Genomic DNA, 21,630 nt, shown 5'->3' with positions numbered 1-21,630 from the left:
TCTAGAAATGAGTTGCAACATCACATGTGCCAAGCTGTATCGGCCCCTTTGCCTTTCCCTTGGATAACACCAGTGGTGTGGAGAGGGGAGGCTGGTATGCATGGGTGACTGCTGGTCTTCCATAAACAACCTTGCCCGGACTTGTGCCTCGGAGGGTAACTTTCTAGGTGCAATCCCATGGTCAATCGTGACCGAAGGGGTCTCTGATATATATATATATATATATATATATATATATATATATATATATATGACGGGCTTCTTTCAGTTTCCGTCTACCAAATCCACTCGCAAAGCTTTGGTCAGCCCGAGGCTATAGTAGAAGACACTTGCCCAAGGTGCCACACAGTGCGACTGAACCTGGAACCATGTGGTTGGTAAGCAAGCTACTTACCACACTCCATTCGTTCCTGTTTTCTAAGTCAACTAGAAGCAAACATTTACTGTCCATTCCTATTTCCAGTCAACACCCATCTACTACACTGTTACCTAAGTTTTAATCATTTTACTTGATTCTACCTAAAACGTTAACCACATAACCACTCACTTAAAACATCTCGATGCTCCCATTCCAGCAACATACACATGTTGCAAAATCTAGGCAATCGTCCAACCAACTAATATAGTAATTCCACTGTATCAACAGCCCAACACACAAGTGACTTCAATAGTTCTCAACCCCAACCAATCATCAAGAACTAGTACATCTATTTACAACAACAATTACACTCACTTACAACAACAATTACCCTTCTTTCTCCAAAGACAAGTCCCCTCCTTATAAATACAACTCAAGGCTTACAAAAAATTCATGCAACTGAAGGATTACAAAGAGAAACTATCGGCTGCTGGGATATATTGATCTTTTCTTTTTCCAATTCCTGAAAAACTGTTTGCGTTTTCTTTGTGGCATTTATATAAAGTTCTCAAACACATTTGTTGTATTTTTTTTACCTTTTCTAAATCTTTTTACTTGTTCCAGTCATTAGACTTCGGTCATGCTGGGGCACTGCCTTAAATGTTGTTAGTCGAATGAATGAATTGACCCCAGTACTTCTATTTTTTAAGGCCTGGTACTTATTCTATCAGTCTTTTTTTTTTTGCTGAACTGCTAGTTTACAGGGATGCAAACAAACCAACACCGGTTGACAGAACAAACACGGACACAAAGCCACATGTATATTCTATTCTTTTACTTGTTTCAGTCATTTGACTGTGGCCATGCTGCAGCACCACCTTTAGTCAAACAAATTACCCCCAGGACTTATTCTTTGTAAGCCGAGTACTTATCCTATTGGTCTCTTTTGCTGAACTGCTAAGTTACAGGAATGTAAACACACCAACGTTGGTTGTTAAGCGATGGTGAGGGGACAAATACAGACACAAACATATACATATATAAATATATATCATCATCATTATTGAACGTCAGTTCTCCATTCTGGCATGGGTAGGACAGTTTCACTGGGGACTGGAAAGCCAGGAGGCCACACCAGGCTCCAATCCAATCTGGCAATGTTTCTACAGCTGGATGCCCTTCCTAACGCCAGCCGCTCTGAGAGTGTAATGGGTGCTTTTTACATGCCACCGGCATGGGAGCCAGTCAGGTGGCACTGGCAATGGCCACGTTTGGATGGTGCTTTTACATGCTACCAGCACAGAAGTCAGTCAGGGCAGGGAGGCTGGTATCGACCATGTTCAGATGGTGCTTTTTACGTGCCACCAGCATGGGGAGCCAGTCAGGTGGCACTGGCAATGACCCATGCATGCATGGTGTTTATAGCGTGCCACCAGCACAGGAGCCAGTCAGGCGGCACTGGCATTGGCCACAACAACAATTCCATTTGATTGTGATTGTATAACAAAGAGAAAAGATTCATTCATGCACGAAGATAACTTACCTGTTGAACCAAGTATCAGTATATCTTGGGTATGGGAATGGATCATGACTGCTAAAATCAAAACTTGCATCCGCGTTCTGAAAATTAACCAAAACACAACATAAGATGTGTAACATTTATCACAAAAACCATTTCACAGATATATATCCTTGGTCATCAATATATATATATATATATATCAATAATAATAATACAGAATATTACAAAATAGCAAAGCATTACCTTTAATTCCTTTATATATATATATATATATATATATATATATACAGCTTCAAATAGACCTACACATGTTTCTGTTACACTGATTAGTAACCATTGCAATTACAATCATACTATAGTACCAGTGCGGTTTCTTACATATATATATGTATATATATATATACATACTCTATGAACAACCATTTTCTATAAATTAATAATTTATTTTCTGTACATGTTTATATTTTCAACAGTGAAACAATTCCATTTGGAACAATGGACCTCAAAATACACATAAAGCTATGAATCATAACATGTAAATATTGAGGTGAAAATTCCTTTTCGAAAGAACAAGCCAAAGGCTTAATTGGTTTTACAACACAATATCTACATGCTGTTATCTATAGCTTTATGTGTTTCCAGATCCACTGTTACAGAGAAGAATTATTTCATGCTCTCTCCCATGGTTATAAAGTTTTTGCAGCATTAATGTGGAACAGTCCAATTAAAGTTATATGTACATGTGTGTGTGTGTGTGTGTGTGTATCATCATCATCATCATTGTTTAATGTCTGCTTTCCATGCTGGCATGGGTTTGGCAAGCTCATAGGCTGCACCAGGCTCCAATCTGATTTGGCAGAATTTCTACAGTTGGATGCCCTTCCTAACACCAATCACTCCAAGAGTGTAGTAGGTACCTTTTACATGCCACCGGTATGGGAGCCAGTCAGGGGGTACTGGCATTGACTACGTTCAGATGGTGTGTTTTACTTATGTATTTATGAATGTATGTATGTATGTATGTATGTATGTATGTATGTATGTATGTATATATATATATATATATATATATATATATTGAAAAAATGAATAGAAATGGCTTTTCTGATAATTTTCCACTTAAATAATTACATGTTTATAAGTTATTAGGTGTTTACTATATATATATATATATATATATATATATTAAAACTAATGTTGTGAAATTAAAAATGGAGATTTTGAATATAAAAACTTCATTTCAAAGTGCTGCAATTAATATCTAAACAATAGGTTATATATATATGTGTGTGTGTGTGTGTGTGTGTGTGTGTGTGTGTGCGCGCGCGCATGTATGTGTGTGTGTGTTGAAGAAATATTTCTCAAATCTATATAAGTTCATTTCAGTGCAAAATTTACCAAAAGATTCAATATAAGAATCTAAAATGATAACAATCATAAAATAAAAAAAAATGATGGATAGAATTACAACAAAAAAAAATCAACACACACAACATATTGAAGTACATACATACACACACAATATATGTGCGTGTGTGTGTGTGTGTATAAATGTATGTGCATCTATGCATGTATTTATAAACAGTAGTATTTGACTTTTTCTATCCTAAACAATTTTTAACCCAATACTTACATGCTTTTATTTAAAGCCTTATCTACTTCAAGTTCAACAGTTACAAACAAATTATTTCAAGTATGTAGAAGTTTCTTTTGACATAAACAATATATATATATATATATATATATATATATATATATCATCATAAATATAAGGGATTACCAATTGAGTTGCTTCTCAATTGCTAATCCCTTATATTTATGATGATAAATGGTCTTACCGATAAAGGTTTTTTTCATACTGAACTACTTGGCAAAATTGTTAATTATTAATTCTATTATTAATTGACGATTCCCTGCCCTCATTTCTTGTATATATATATATATATAGATATATATATATATGTAAACATTCATACATGTCCGCAACAGCTGAAGCATAACAGTGAGTATTAAAACTCAGAGTTTGAATTTAAGTGCATGACTGTATATATGTATATACATACATATATGTGTGTGTATAGATTCATGTGTGTATATATATATATGTATGTGTGTGCATGTATGTATATATATATATATATACACATACATATATAAAAGCAACCATGCAGTACCACATAAAAGTGCCTCTGCAGTGCCATGTAAAAGTACCCATCATACTCTGTAAAGTGGTTGGTGTTAGGAAAAGCATTTAGCCATAGAAAACCATGCTAAATCCGACTGGAATCTGGTGCGGCCTTCCAGCTTGCCAGCCCTGGTCAAACTGTCCAACCCATACCAGCATGGACAACAGACATTAAAGGATGATAATGATATATATATATATATATATATATATATCATTGCAGGTGTGGCTGTGTGGTAAGTAGCTTGCTTACCAACCACATGGTTCCAGGTTCAGTTCCACTATGTGCCACCTGGGGCAAGTGTCTTCTGCTATAGCTTTAGGCCGACCAAAGCCTTGTGATTGGATTTGGTAGACAGAAACAGAAAGAAGCTCATCGTATATATGTGTGTGTGTTTGTGTGCCCGTGTTTGCCCCCCCCCCACCATTAAATGCCCCAACCACCCTGTAACTTAATGGTTTGGCAAAAGAGACCAATAGAATAAGTACTAAGCTTACAAAGAATAAATCCTGGGGTCAATTTGCTCAACTAAAGGTAGTGCTCCAGCATAGCCACAGTCAAATGACTGAAACCAGTAAAAGAGTACAAAAAAAAGAGAATATATGATGATGATTATTATTATTCATCATATATATATATATATATATATTATGTCAGATACATAAGGTGTTTGTTTTAGTAAGTTGAGGATTTTGTTTAATTTTATATATTTGTACCATGCTATATTGATGATCGGAAGTTAGGTATTATTCTAATAATCGTGAAATTGTTCAATATATAGTTGAGTTCGTTTTTAAAAGGTTGGTTTTTTTTACGAGTTGCTTTTCCTCGCATTCGGTAAAAATGTGTTTATAATGGAAGTCTAGTGTGTGGCATTATTCTCTAGTAATGCCCTTATACAAATATAAGTAAATAAATATATTCTTGGGAATAAGAAATGATGGGTTTTTTTCCCTTATGAGATTTTTCACGCTAGCTTCTTGATAAAATTCTTGTAAAAGATTTTATCCTATTATTGTATTATTTATTATATATATATTAATATTTATATATATATATATTATTTATATATATATATGATGGACTCACCCATAAAACATAACATATGAGCGTTCAGCTTTTTGCTGAATGACCAGTACAGATGGCTTGTTTATAGTGATCAAATGTTCTTGCTGCACGTTAGCTCACTCTCTCTCCATCAGATCAACATTGTCTGAACTGGTGCAGAGATGCACCATGCATTTATTATCACCAATTCCTTGCTCTGAATGTTGATGGTTTTAATGAATGCTTCTTTCATCCTCCACCAGGGCCCTATATTCCTCTACAAAATATGAGACACTTTCTGAAGTGATTATATTTATTTATTATATTTATTTATTTATTATTCGTCACTGCAAAAAGGATATATGTATTAGCATCGGGAGTCCTTCGCATCGAAGATCAGTGATTGTCGTATGCTGACGAAGGGTAAATACCCAGAAACCCAGGTCTGTGCGTATCATGTCAGATCGACGATGGGAAAGATGACTTCCCTTTGCAAATACCGACAGGGCACAGAAAGTGTGTCAATAACCAGCTGGAGGAGATGTTCTCCTGGGGCTACAAGCTACAGTAGTATTCGCCCTAAGGGGTTAGCCACATTTAAGTGGCAAATATACTTCACGTTGTCGTGCTGCAACTAGTTATACCTCGTTCAGAGATTCATTATTGCTATATTTATCTAGTTATTTATTTGCCTAAGAGTGACTATGTCCAACTCATTTCTTCACCAGAAACAACTCCAGATAAATAAAAACAAATCACACAAAATACAGTGCCCCAACATGGCCACTGCCTCTAACTGGAATCAGTAGAAATAATGAAAATGTCGATGAGCTACAAGTGCACTACAGAGAACTATTTTTGAGCTGCCTGTTTTCAGTTGATGGTGTTCATATATCATATCATTCAGATAACAGCCTTTCTTTTTTATTCCTAACAGAGCTAAAATGAGCTGCAAAACACCAGGAAATTATTTGAATTCCAGCATTTTGAAACTTCAGTTGTTGTTTTATATGAAGCAGAACTTTCTTCTGAATATTATAACATGAAAGGCAAGTGCTTATCAACAAGCTAAATCCTACAGCAACAGAGGAAAGTCATGTTTTTGTGTAGTTTTCTGTTAATAACTTTCAGCTTCAAAACACATCCAATTCCTGTATTCCAAAAGTATACTTGGATGAAGAAATTGAAAACCAAAATTTTGATTATATATATGCAAAAGAGAGAAAAAAATGGAGAATAATCAGAGTTTTGATTTCACAGAGGGCTGGAGATATACAAAGCTGAGTACTTTTCTGTATGGTTGTAAGATTTGGACCCTGTGTCACCAATACATGGAGATATACATAATTATTTCATATCTGGTTTCTCTCATGTATTTTTGATCTAACATGGAGGTATAACATTCTGTTGACAAATAAGTGAATATGGCAACTTTTGAAAAATTCATATTGGAACATGATTACTGCTTGAGAGAGACGCACACACCCATACATACATGGACATATTTGTCTAAGAATCCAAAAGTCAGAAAAAATTTGCCTTCACATGTTTGTCATTAGAGAGATATCTGCCATCTCTGAAGAGCATACAGTATTACATAACTACTATGTTATGTAATATCCAATTATTTGATAATTAGAACAAAAGTGATTGGTGAGATTGACTGAAATGGATCTCTAATACTATACACTTTGATTAATATGAGTTGAGGGAGCATGGCTTAGTGGTTAGGGTGTTGCACTCACAATTGCTAGATCACCATCATCATCATCACTGTTTATGTCTGCTTTCCATGCTGGTATGGGTTGGATGGTTTGGCCGAAAACTGGTAGGCCGGGATTCTACACCAGATTCCAATCTGATTTGGCAAGGTTTCTTATTTCTTTATTGCCCACAAGGGGCTAAACCTAGAGGGGACAAACAAGGACAGACAAATGGATTGAGTCGATAACATCGACCCCAGTGTGTAACTGGTACTTAATTTATCGATCCCCAAAAGGATGAAAGGCAAAGTTGAGCTTGGCGGAATTTGAACTCAGAACACAATGGCAGACAAAATACCGCTAAGCATTTCGCCCAGCGTGCAAACGTTTCGGCCAGCTCGCTGCCTTTAATTTGGCAAGGTTTCTACAGTTGGATGCCCTTCCTAATGCCAACCACTCCGAGAGTGTAGTGGGTGCTTTCTATATGTCACCAGCATGAGTGGTGCATTGTGTTCTTGAGCAAAACACTTCATTTCAGGTTACTCAGCAGTCACTTTGACACCTGATACGTAGTGCACAGTAAACCTATTCAGACAATGTTGATTTCATGGAGAGAGTGAGTCAATGTGTGGCAAGAACATTTGATTCTTATAAACAAATCATTTGTGCAGGTCGTTCAGCAAAAGCTGAATGCTCATTTGTCCTCTTCAACAGGAGAATCCATCATATATATATATGAGTAAAACAACATAAAGATACAGAAGAACATGTGGTTATCACAGTAAGCTACTCATTCAGAATCGGCTATCAGTGTACATAGTAACCATTCGAAATGCAATGTAATCTAATATACCCACTCAGCAAGTTGAATCATAGATGTAAACATGATGTCCCAGTGATTTGGTGACGTAACTTTCTTTATTTACATTTATAATTGTATAATACTGAGTATATATTTTGATGCAGAACATGTATGTATAATTTTGCATACTGAAGTTAATACTGCATGTCAGAGGTTACAAAGAGGGTGTTATTATATGAAAGTCCTATGAGAAAATTAATGTCCACATCTCAATACCTGACTTTTATGCTACATACACACACACATATATATATGTGTGTGTGTGTGTGTGTGTGCATGTATGAATATATATATATATATATATATATATATATATATATATATATATATATTCATACATGCACACACATTTTATACTGTGAAACTTAATTTAATTTTAATTTTTGCTAAATTGAATTTGATTGAGTTTTTACCTGTAAATTTGGATTTTTATCCCTAATATTATTATTTTATATATGTATATATATATATATATATATATATATATATATATATATATATATATATATATATATATATGAGGCAGCTGTGGTTGTGTGATTTAGAAGCTTTCGTAATCCAGTGGTACTCATAAAAAATGCTCCTTAATGTATCATCATTCTACGAAACATATAGTACAATACAAGAGAAAACAATAAGGAATGTATAAAGTCAAAAATGAAAGATTTTTGACATCTTGCATTAATGCAGACATGTAAGTAATTTATCTATTATTAAATATAATATTAGCTATGTACATGTTTTTAAGTTACGAAACAATTTGTCATGATATTTGAATTTTCTTTTTGTTAAATTAAATGTCATCAAAATATTTCTGACTTCATAGATACATACATATATATATATAAAAAATATATAGTTTTAGGGAAAATAACCAAGTTTCAAGAACTCATCGATGAAAATCCACTATCACATATAGAAAAATTAACAATTAAAAGCACAATAAATGAGTATAAAGCAAAGTAAATATCATAAGATAAAGATAATAAAATGATTACACGTGTTTCGTAACTAATTTTCAAATAGAAAGGAAATTTAAATCGATTAAAATCAATTGAAATTATCGAAAATAAATTCTATTCAAAAATATAGCTAATCGTCAGATCGTAAGTAGAACAATAATTAGATATATATATCTCAACCAACAATAAGTACCAAATGAATTAATATGAAATACTTATTTTATAAAGATAGAAAAATTATTAAAAATATCAAAATATCTAAATAATAACCATTCAATAATCTTCCCTTCACCCATTATAATAACATGTATATTATATACAAAAAACAGCTTACATAAATTATCATTGTTTTAAATTCAATTTGAACGAAGTTTAAGTTTAAAATAATAAGCACAGGTAACTGATTTAGTTGGTATATATTTATTATCTGAACTTGAACTTGAAAACTTAAAATTGGAGGGTGGTTTATATAGGGATGACCTATTATTACTTACTGTGTATATATGTGTGTATATTTTATGTGTTTATATGTTTTTCTAAGTGAGTATTAGTGTATATTGTATATTTATGTATTCTTGTATATATATATATATATATTTATGTACGTACATACATATATATACACAATATACACACACACAAACAAACTAATATACATACATAAATATATATATATATATATATATATATATATATATATATAAAAGAATACATAAATATACAATATACACTAATACTCACTTAGAAAAACATATAAACACATAAAATATACACACATATATACACAGTAAGTAATAATAGGTCATCCCTATATAAACCACCCTCCAATTTTAAGTTTTCAAGTTCAAGTTCAGATAATAAATATATACCTACTAAATCAGTTACCTGTGCTTATTATTTTAAACTTAAACTTCATTCAAATTGAATTTAAAACAATGATAATTTAAAACAATGATAATTTATGTAAGCTGTTTTCTGTATATAATATACATGTTATTATAATGGGTGAAGGGAGGATTATTGAATGGTTATTATTTAGATATTTTGATATTTTTAATAATTTTTCTATCTTTATAAAATAAGTATTTCATGTTAATTCATTTTGTACTTATTGTTGGTTGATATATATATCTAATTATTGTTCTACTTACGATTTGACGATTAGCTATATTTTTGAATAGAATTTATTTTCGATAATTTCAATTGATTTTAATCGATTTAAATTTCCTTTCTATTTGAAAATTAGTTATGAAACACGTGTAATCATTTTATTATCTTTACCTTATGATATTTACTTTGCTTTATATTATACTCATTTATTGAGCTTTTAATTGTTAATTTTTCTATATGTGATAGTGGATTTTCATCGATGAGTTCTTGAAACTTGGTTATTTTCCCTAAAACTATATATTTTATATATATTTTATCTATAAAGCTCAATTTAATTTTAATTTTTTATAAATTGATTTTAATTGAGTTTTTACCTGTAATTTTGGATTTTGTCCCTAATATTATTATTATATATATATATATATATATGCATGCATATAATATTATAAAGAAAGAGAGAAATATACTATGATAAAATTTATTTTATCAAGTATGTATTAATTTTATACACTCTTTCTGTTTTTCTTTTGTATAATATTATGTATTCTATGTGATTTGTAGAATGATACATTAAAGAGCCTTTTTAATGAGTATCACCAGATTACTTGAATCCACATACTGTGACTTAAATTCACACACACACTGTAAACATTCTGATGTTTATATATAAATATGTTCATATAAATTTATAGGTATGGTGATGCACACAGGGAAAACAGAACTCAAAATATGAGTGTATGTATATCTTTATTAATATTTAGTAAAAACAACAGAGTGGCTGAAGGGCCAAAACTTTTGCATATTTGGTAAGTGCCAACATACAAAACTCTCAGCCCTTGAGTCATTCTGTTGCTTCTGCTAAATATATATATATATATAAATTTCTGTATAAATATACATACTTTACAAAGATACATTTTCATAAATTGCATAGATACACACACAGAATATATGTAATTCTCATGATTTGTTTTTTATATACATGCATATCTGTATTTGTACATGCATACAGATAAATACACTTATATATTTCTACAGGATATAAATATACTTGTACAAAATTCACACAAGAAAAATCCGGAAACAATATTTTTGCCTGAATTTTTAGACATATATATATATATATGTGTTTGTGTGTGTGTGTGCATAAAGATTCTATAATAAAATATACAAATACTTATGTAGCATAGGTTAATCATATATATATGTATGTATTCTTGTCCCATTCTGTATTATTTATATATATATATATATATTATATATATATATATATATATATATATATATATATATATACACACACTCATTATATATATATTATATATGTATATATACACACACACATTATATATATATATATGTTATATTTTATATATATATATATATATATATATATATATATATACACACACACACACACATATGAAAAGCAAAAAGACATGCAGTGTTATAAACATTCATGTATTAAAAGTCAATATCTACATGCTTATAAAATACACACATGTATGAGTGTAAGTATGTATGTATGCCTCTCAAACAAAAATCATATGAAAACACAGCACAGTATCACAGTATACTACATACAATGAAAATTTTTTTCTGTACATATATATATACACACACACAAAATAAAAAAAGAAAAAAAAATATATTAACAATAATTCTGTGCAAAGTAAAGAATATTTTCAAATATATGAAATATAGGAAAAAGAAATACAAGAGTACAACATTTAACACAATATAATAAATATGTAGTAAAGTACAATGAAAAAGAAAATTACAAGAAAACATGCAGGTGTAAAAAATAAATATAAGAGAGTATACATTCTTGTTTACAATATATAACATAACAATAGCTAGCACAGATGTGTACATTTATTTATAATTTAGTTAAATCTTACGTAATTATCTCTAAGGTCTTCATGGAGGTAATCAATTCCTAAACAATTAGAAATGTAGGTTTTTGTTTTGTTTTTTTCTGTTGTACTCGTAAATTCACATAAATGTAAAATACATATATATATCTACTTACTTACAAATGTAATAAAAGGAAAGATAGTATAATATAAAAATAACAATATTTGTTTGAGAATTCTTGTAAAACAAAATTAAAATTGAATTTTATATATATATACATATGCAAAAAAATCAATATGTGAAGTAAGTTTAGGTGTCATTGTTTAGAATTTTACAAAGACTTCCAACTTGCTTTAAATGTGTGTGTATTTGCATATATATATATAGGAACAAAAGTGCTTACATATGATAAGTAAATCCTTTCCAAAAGGCTCACATCATTCTGCTTTCCAAAATGATTTTTTTAAATAGTTAATAACTTCGAAAAAGATCTTTCTGTGTGTATATATATATATATATATATATATATATATATATATATATATGTATGTATGTATGTATGTATACACATATATAAGGGAAATGGCACATGCTTTAACTCATGTACATTTGTGAAACTATTAAATGAAAGCAAATCTTTAGCAAGTCTCTACCAAGTAGAGTGTTCTAACTTTTGCTAACATTTTCTCATGTACACCAATTTGTGTGGATGTGTAGTATATATGTCTGTGTGTATGTATGTGTGTGTGTGTGTGTGTGTGTGTGTGTGTGTGTGTGCATTTATCGATACAAGAGATTGCAATTGAACCCAATGTGCCATATGAAAACAGAATGCTGGAAACTGAAAAACGTGACACCTCAGCCATCTGATTGAGAGAATGTGGCTTCCAAGCTGAAGTCCTTACCATAGAGGTAAATTTGAGAGGTGTTGTGAGCAAAGGTGCAAATGATCTTGTGAAATAGTTCTCAGTTTTCGAGAGAAAAAAATCCAGAGCTCTTAAGGCTAATAACAGAATCAGCTAAGATTTCCAGCTGGTCAAGGAGGAATGGAAATGAATTTTAGGAGGCATAATTTACCCTATAGTCAATTGTTGTATCAAACTTAACTGGTTACAATACACAAAGTACCTCAGCTCTGGGGTACCTCAACCATCCAGAAGGAATTCAAAGCAGTCAATAGTATGGAAATGATAACAGGAATTAAAAAGGGGGTTGAGTAGGAGTTTTACGAGTTCAACAGCTGTTTCTGGGGACTTGGTAGTCCAAAATAATGCTTGTAACATAATTCCATCATCAGATATCACAAACGTTTATCTTCAGGGAAGAATTTCCTATTTGAGGTGTTGACCAAATGGAGATTAAAGATGGAATCATTATATTACATTATATACATAAATACATACATACATATATATATATATATATCTTTCTCTGTGTGTGCATGCATGTGTGAGGGTGTGTGTAAATATTAAAGTGTAATTAATTTAGAACTATTTTAAGAATAATAACGTAATAGAGGTGAAAAATTGAATATTAATTTGATTAATATTAATTTAAAACCAGTGGCCTAGCAAATTGAAAAATCTGAAGATTCAGAAAAATTATGCTAAATATATATAAGAGGGTTGACCACTAAGTGGGCATCCATTTTGCTAGAAGAATATATCTTTTCTTTTGTCTTGCTCACTTATGTTCTGGTGTTTGCTGAATTTTCTTGAGCACAATCTTTTCTTAGCGGTCAGACCATAGGTGGTCTTCTAGCAAAATGGATGTCCACTTAGTGGTCATCTCTCTTATATATATATATAAAAGTTTTGTTAAATAAGCCAGAGTTTGTGATTAAGATTATATTGATTTCTAGCTTTGGTACAAGAAATTCCAGACAGAGTTAAAGGTAAATCTGATACTCATGGTTTTAAGAAAATATTCAAAATAATTGTTAAAAAGTTTGACTTCGTATGTAAGTAATACTTCATAAGTGATCTTTCACATTAAAATTTCAGCTTGATTAAGTGCAATAATCAATAAAGCCAAGGAATTAATATAATTGTAGTTACATAATTAAAGTTTCTTAATCTGAAATTTGGTTTCGTATTTAAGATATCTTCATTGGCATATTTATTATAAATTGGAAATGAATAGAGTGAAAGCAATAATTAATAAATGTTTAAACTTGATGATTAACACAAGCAAAATCCAAAGTTGATTATATAAAATGATGAAAGGGTTAATTGATTTAAGAGAATTAGTAAGGAAATTGAATTAGTTTGTTAACTGAGTTTCTATTTATGGGGAAATAAATAGAAAAATATGCAAACAATAATTATTAATAAATAATTGACAGCATATTTCAATATATTTCATTAATACATCAGAGGCAGGAAATAGATGAATTAACCTACATATTTATTTGGAAAGACAATTGAAAATGAATTTAATTTTAATAACATATTTCAAGTCCCTAAAAATCCTTGTAGATGACACAAGGTTAAAATTCTCTGATAATTCCTTTCTTGGAAGAGATTTACTACAAATATAAAATCAGTACAGATCTCTTTAATAAATCTTGCCTTGCCTACAGAATGGCAAATCTATGCAATTAAATCCCATGGTTAATCTCAATACAAAGAAAAATATATATCTATAGTCTTATTTTGTTAATCTTAAGTATAGCTCGTTGTCTCATCAAAGAAATATGCATAATCAGTTGATAGAATTCACAGACTGGGTTTTGCAAAGATGTACAGCTTTGACAGTGTAGCAGAGTGAGAAAAATCGATTCTTTTCTCTTAGAATGGTTCACTTCCAATATATGTTTGATAAGCAACCAAATGAGATAAGATAACAAAATGATTAGAGCCACAATGTATTTCCACCTAATCCTGCATCCTGACCATTCTCACAGAGGGATTACATCAATATCTAATACCAAAATATTTATAGAATGTATTTGAATAACAGATAAGTTTAATTTATTCATTAACCCTTTTCATACCAACCTACCTGAAATTGCTTTTGGGTTTTATTACACAAACTGTCTGGTTTAAAATGATTTAGATTAAGACCTTCCATCAAAATTTTATGCTTTGTTCCAATCACCAACTCAACAATGATAAAATTATTTTACTAGATACTTCATTTTTCAAAATAAATTGAAACAAAAAAGGTATATTTCAATAGAAATATAGTAATGAAAGGGTTAAGTGGGTCCTCAGTGAACTTGATGGCTAAAGTTTTGAAGTCCAGCAGAAGCCCACAAGATTATCCACCATCTTTTCAGCCTTGTTATGGTTGTAACTAATAACTATAAAGCATTTTGTCTTATGCCCTAACAATTCAGTCAGTCAAAACCAATGACTGAAACACAAGATTCTAACTTGATGCACTATAGACAGCAGCCAAATCTCTCTGAAATCATCAAATGTCATTCTATCAGCTTTAAGGAATAATGGACATATTGAATAATGGGATCTGAGATGGTGGTAGTGATTGATCTCCCTTGATTGACATAGAGGATTCTGTTGTTCAATCAACTAAATTATCTGCCCCTGAATTAACATATAGGTGGCTCAGTATTTCACATGACCATGTACCTTAAGGTAATTCTCAGGTAAAAATCAGATCAACACTGTGAGTTACAGGTTAAATCCATTTGATAGTCCTCTCTACACTTGCTGTTTGTCCAAATTTCACACACAAGGTATGTGTTGATCTGAAGCTCAAGAAGCTAGACAGTGGGATTGAACCTGGGACCATATGGTTATGAAACAAACATCTCAATCATTAGGCCCCATTGAGGTAAACAGTCAAGATATGGTGGTCATAGCTAGAATTACTGCTACTACCATCATCATTATCAATAAAAATCTGTTTTCCATGCTGGCATGGTTCGGACTACAATGTCTTTGATTACAAGTATGCTTGAAAAGGGTTGGTCTGGAACTAAAGAAACAATAGAAGGATGACCTTTATTTTTTTACTTGTTTCAATCATGGGACTGCAGCCCATGCTAGAGCACTGCTTTGAATGGGTTTAGTTTATTCAATCAAATTAATTGCAGAACTTATCTTCAGTATCGTACTTATTCTACCAATGTTGTTGCTGAACTGTGAACTTACCAGGACATAAACAAACCATCACTGGTTATCAAACAATCATAGGCACATGCAGGTAGTCACATACATGCATAATACAGACGCATACAACAGACTTTTTTACACTGTTTCCATGGTCCAATATTCACTCATAAGATATCTGTTAATGCAGGGCCACAGAAGGTGCTGAGCAGTGGAATTGAACCTGAAACTCAGTAGTTGTCAAACAAAATTTTTAACTATACCTGCATTTCTTCATTACTCTTTTACTTGTTTCAGTCATTTGACTGTGGCCATGCTGGAGCACCGCCTTTAGTCGAGCAAATCGACCTTAGGACTTATTCTTTGTAAGCCTAGTACTTAGTTTATCGAACCGCTAAGTTACAGGGATGTAAACACGCCAGCATCGGTTGTCAAGCGATGTTGGGGTCCAAACACGTACACATACATATATATATATATATATACATATATACGACGGGCTTCTTTCAGTTTCTGTCTACCAAATCCACTCAGAAGGCTTTGGTCTGCCCGAAGCTATAGTAGAAGACACTTGCCCAAGATGCCACGCAGTGGGACTGAACCCAGAACCATGTGGTTTGTAAGCAAGCTACTTACCACACAGCCACTCCTGTGCCTATCTGTTATATTTTCTTACATAGTAGCCAGACAAATCATAACATTACATCGAGTGACTCGCAGTTTGTTAACGGATCGATAACTAAGAGAGTTAATATCATATTTCACCAACTTACATCACAATGACCGATAACTTCAAATGGAAAACTAAACTAATTTCTTCAGGAAATATCAGATTTGCTAACAGTCTACATCATATTGATTTCTAATAGAAGCACATATTTAGTGATAGGGGTGGTACGGTGAGTCGTTGTAAAGATTGTTGTCATGTTTACATCTGTTTTGCCATGGTGGCATGATTTAGATGAAACTTAATGAAACAAATTTTCTACAGCTACATGATGCTCTTCCTGTCACCAACCCTAACAGGATTTCCAAATCAGGTATATTCATTTCACTAGTTTTAATTATCTAAAGCAAAGGGCAAAGAAAAAAAAAACCTTGCTAAATCTATAGAATTTTTGCTAACTGGACATTGTAAATAAAGATTTTTTTTTTTGTAGACGTAATTGCACCTAGAAAGTTCCCCTCTGAGATGCAATTCCGGGCAAGGTTGTTTATGGAAGGCCAACAGTTGCTCATACATGTCAGCCTCCACTCTCCACACCATTATATGTACATAGGGTAAAAACCCCCTTCAGTCCTGAATGACCATGGGATGGCACCCAGAAGGTTCCCCTCCGAGGTACAAGTCTGACCAAGGTTGCTTATGGAAGACCAGCAGTCGCCCATGCATACCAGCCTCTCCTCTCCATGCTACCGATATGATCTAAGGGAAAGGCAAAGACCAATACAGCTTGAGACCAGTTACATCACAATTCCTTTTCTATAGCTTAGTGAACTAAAGCAATGTGAAATGAAGTGTCTTGCTCAAGAACAAAACACACAGCCAAGTCCACAAATTGAACTCACTACCTCAAGATTGTGAGCCTGATGCTCTAACCACTGAGCCACGTACTTCTACAATAAACTGGTTATATTTCTATAAAACTCAAAATATTTTAACAATTTTTGCTAATACAATTCTTAATAATATTTAATTGTAAAAATATAATGGGAGTTTTTTTTAATGTTTGATGTTTTTAAGGGTCCCACTTCTCAAAAAGGGATCCGTAAGTAAAAACTGGGAACCACTGCACTAGAGTTTAAGGAATGTGAAAAATGATTAGATCAGGTAGAATCAGGGAATATCAATTTTGGAGTGGGGGATTGATGGAAAGGAAATAGGGGTAGGTAAGAAAGGAGGAGGTCATAAGGGACAGAAGTAGGGATACAATGTGAAGTGTGTGTGTGTGTGTGTGTGTGTAGTATAAGTGGTATCATTTACAGCCTTCAGTACTTAGTGAATAGTAATCTTTCTTTCCGAATTCTTTGGAGCTGGTCCATCCTTTCCCATGCCTAAACCAAGGTGGTTTCTTTCTGGAGAGAGAGGGTGGGGAGAGAGTCTATCCTAGAACAGAGTGGGTACTCCAGTTATTGCAAGATTCTGCAAGAATGGAAAACAAAGATGAAATCTGCAAAAACTGAATTCGGAGCACAAAGATCTGGAATGAATACCACATGGTACTGTATTTCATATTGTAATAACACTGCTAAATTGCCACCTATATATGTGTGTATACAGGCCTATATTCATATATGCGTACATTTATACATCCAAACAAACATGCATACAAACATATACACAAACATACATACATACATGCATGAATAAATCCATACAAACATACATATACACAAACAAACATACATACATACATGCATGAATAAATCCATACAAACATACATATATGCACATATATACATGCACACACACATACATACATGCATACCTACATACACACATACATACATGCATGAATAAATCCATACAAACATACATACATGCATGAATAAATCCATACAAACATACATATATGCACATATATGTACATATATATACATGCACACACACATACATACATGCATGCATACCTACATACACACATACATACATGTATACATATGTACGTGCAAGACATCTATCCAACCATACATTCATCCATACACACAAACTCATTCGTCCACCCACGCATCTATCTATTACAATTGTTCATATTATTTATATATTCCAGTCATTTATATCATTCGTTATAGAGGTCAGGATCATCCCATAATTGATTGATTTCTTCCGATTAATATTGTCATTAGCTCCACGTTTGAACTTTTGACTCCAACTCCATGGTTTCAGTAAACACAAGCATACACATACAGAGAGAGAGAGAGAGAGAGAAAGAGAGAATGCTAAATAATATATATATATACATACATATATGTATGTATATATATATATATATATATATATATATATATATAATATAATATAGGATAAATTCTTTATAAGAATTTATCAAGTAGTCAGCGTGAAAAAACCTCATAATGAAAAAATAACGAAAAATTTCGTAATGAAAAGATTCATCGTTTCTCCATAGATATATTTAAATATATATAAAAAGGGCATTAACTGTGTATTAATACCTCACGCTATGGAGGGACTAAATAAGTAAAAAAACTACCAAAAATAAGTAACATATTTACTTATTTACTGATTGAGAAACCAGTGGTCCACCGTTGAGTTAAATGTTTTTAAGAGATAAAATTTGAAAAGTTGCATTCCCTCGCTTTCGGTAAATATGTTACTTATTTTTGGTAGTTTTTTGACTTATTTAGTCCCTCGATAGCGTGAGGTATTAATACACAGTTAATGCCCTTTTTATATATATATATATATATATATATATATATATATATATAATATTAGGGACAAAATCCAAAATTACAGGTAAAAACACAATTAAAATCAATTTATATAAAATTAAAATTAAATTGATATATGTGATAGTGGATTTTCATCGATGAGTTCTTGAAACTTGGTTATTTTCCTTAAAACTATATATTTTATATATATATATATGTCCTGCTGAGGACATGCATAAGCTCGCAAGGAATGAAGCCAGTATGCTCCGCTGGATGTGTAATGTAAATGTGCATACCCGTCAGAGTGTAAGTATCTTGAGAGAAAAGCTGAACATAAGAAGCGTCAGTAGTGGTGTGCAAGAGAGACGATTGCGCTGGTTTGGACATGTGGTGAGAATGAATGAGGATAGCTGCATGAAAAAGTGCCACACCCTAACAGTTGAGGGAACCCGTGGAAGAGGTAGGCCCAGGAAGACCTGGGCTGAGGTGGTGAGGAAAGACCTTCGAACATTGGGCCTCACCGAGGCTATGACTACTGACCGAGACCTTTGGAAATGTGCTGTGCGTGAGAAGACCTGGCCCCCGTGGCACATAAGATGTACCATCCTGAGTGTGACCGTTGCCAGTACCGCCTGACTGACCTTGTAGGGTTTTCGAGCGAGATCGTTGCCAGTGCCCCTGGACTGGCTCTTGTGTGGGTGGCACATAAAAGGCACCATTTCGAGCGTGGCCGTTTTCGTGCGGGTGACACGTAAAAGCACCCACTACACTCCCTGAGTGGTTGGCGTTAGGAAGGGCATCCAGCTGTAGAAACTCTGCCAAATCAGACTGGAGCCTGGTGTAGCCATTCGGTTGCACCAGTCCTCAGTCAAATCGTCCAACCCATGCAAGCATGGAAAGCGGACGTTAAACGATGATGATGATGATGATATATATATATATATATATAGGTCTGTGTGAGGCCTTTTTTCTGTGTCTCTTTCACTGGTTGGCAGCGGGGTGATGGTTTCAGACAAATACCGGAGTATGTCCTCATAAATGAAACATCCCGAGTACTAAATAAGAAATACACATTAAAGGTATTGATAGCCTAATAGCCATTATATATATGTACTTAAGTAAATTTGTTAGTAGGCTGTTATGTAGGGATAGATATATATATACCAGAGTAAGCACATAAATGTGAAACAAGGTGGGAAAAATAGTACTCAAATACAGGAGGTAGAGTATATAGGTAGGTAATGGGATTTCTAAGTAAACAGATGGATACATAAGTAAGTAGACAGACAGGTACATAGGTAATATGGACAAACACACACACACACTCACAAAAGGAGATGGAAATACATGAACAATACACACACACACACATCCTTATATAACAGATGTATATACATAGTCACACAAATCCATACACATAGACACACTCGAACAAGCATATACAAGGAGGCAGAGGGATAGACACATATACACACACACACACAAACGCATGAATATGCAGAATACATACATATATGCATACACACATACATGCATTCATACATACATATGTACATACACAGGCACACATGCATGCTGACACACACACGAGTGCACAAACAGACATAGAAGAACGCAGCTCCAATAATGAACAGATTTAAATCCATTGACAAAGCAATGAAAATTTTAGAAGAAAAAATATAAATAATAAATGAATGGAAATAGAACCAGTGTGTGTGTTAGATTATAAGGTATTAAGACAGTATGATTCTCCCCAGACATGTTTTGCTAACAACTTGCATATACAAGTACTACCAGTTAAAAGCTCTGCATACAAGAAACTGGTAAGAATATGAGGTCATGAGGAGAGAATGCATGCCATTTCGGGGCCTATCTTTGATGGCACCATTGCGCACTAGCCCCCACCTCACTGAAATGAGACTCCACTTGGTAGATCAACTGGTATACAGATATAACTCAATAGTCTTCTAGCCATCACTCATCGTCTCTTTTTAACCAAATCCAGTGGTTAGCCTTTTCCACTGTAGTTTGGATATCGGTCATGGTGGTATTTGCTTTATGATGAGTTAGGCCTAACAAGAACAACAGTTGCCTCACACTGTGTCTAATGAATCCTCTCCATCAAACTTCAGTTGGAAAATGCTCTGCTTTTCAGCCTGCGTCTTCACATTCCTTAACAAGGTTTATATAATGGTAAATTTTTTTAATCTGAGTGGCTTCTATGTCACCTTCATGAGGAACCAATAACTCGAATAGAATTACTACATTCTTTCTTTTGCACCACATATATATACACACATACACATACATCTATATATATATATATATATATATATACACATACACATCCAGATATATATATATAAAGGAGACCACTAGGTGGACTGTTAAAATGCACACACCTATATATATATATATATATATATATATATATATATGTGTGTGTGTGTGTATATATGTATACATATACACATATATATACATATATATATATATACATATACACACACACACACACACACACACACACACACATATATATATGTGTGTGTGT

At 32.7% G+C, this 21,630-nt stretch overlaps 1 protein-coding gene across 1 annotated transcript in view; it reads right to left on the bottom strand.

The window, feature by feature from the left end:
- Window positions 1-966: 966 nt before the first annotated feature.
- LOC106876825 (neuroendocrine convertase 2) overlaps window positions 967-21,630 on the bottom strand; it is a 172,389-nt gene continuing 151,725 nt past the window's right edge. Inside the window, exons 5-6 of the mRNA XM_089365493.1 lie at window positions 11,652-11,689; window positions 967-1,978 (exon numbers count right to left, since the gene is read on the bottom strand). Coding sequence (XP_089221619.1) covers window positions 1,898-1,978; window positions 11,652-11,689 — 119 coding nt within the window. The 3' untranslated portion in view covers window positions 967-1,897. The remainder of the gene's footprint in view (window positions 1,979-11,651; window positions 11,690-21,630) is intronic.

This window comes from Octopus bimaculoides, chromosome Z (genome assembly GCF_046866305.1).
Source record: "Octopus bimaculoides isolate indiv1 chromosome Z, ASM4686630v1, whole genome shotgun sequence".
Lineage (NCBI taxonomy): Eukaryota > Metazoa > Mollusca > Cephalopoda > Octopoda > Octopodidae > Octopus > Octopus bimaculoides.
This window is presented reverse-complemented; position numbering and strand designations above follow the sequence as displayed.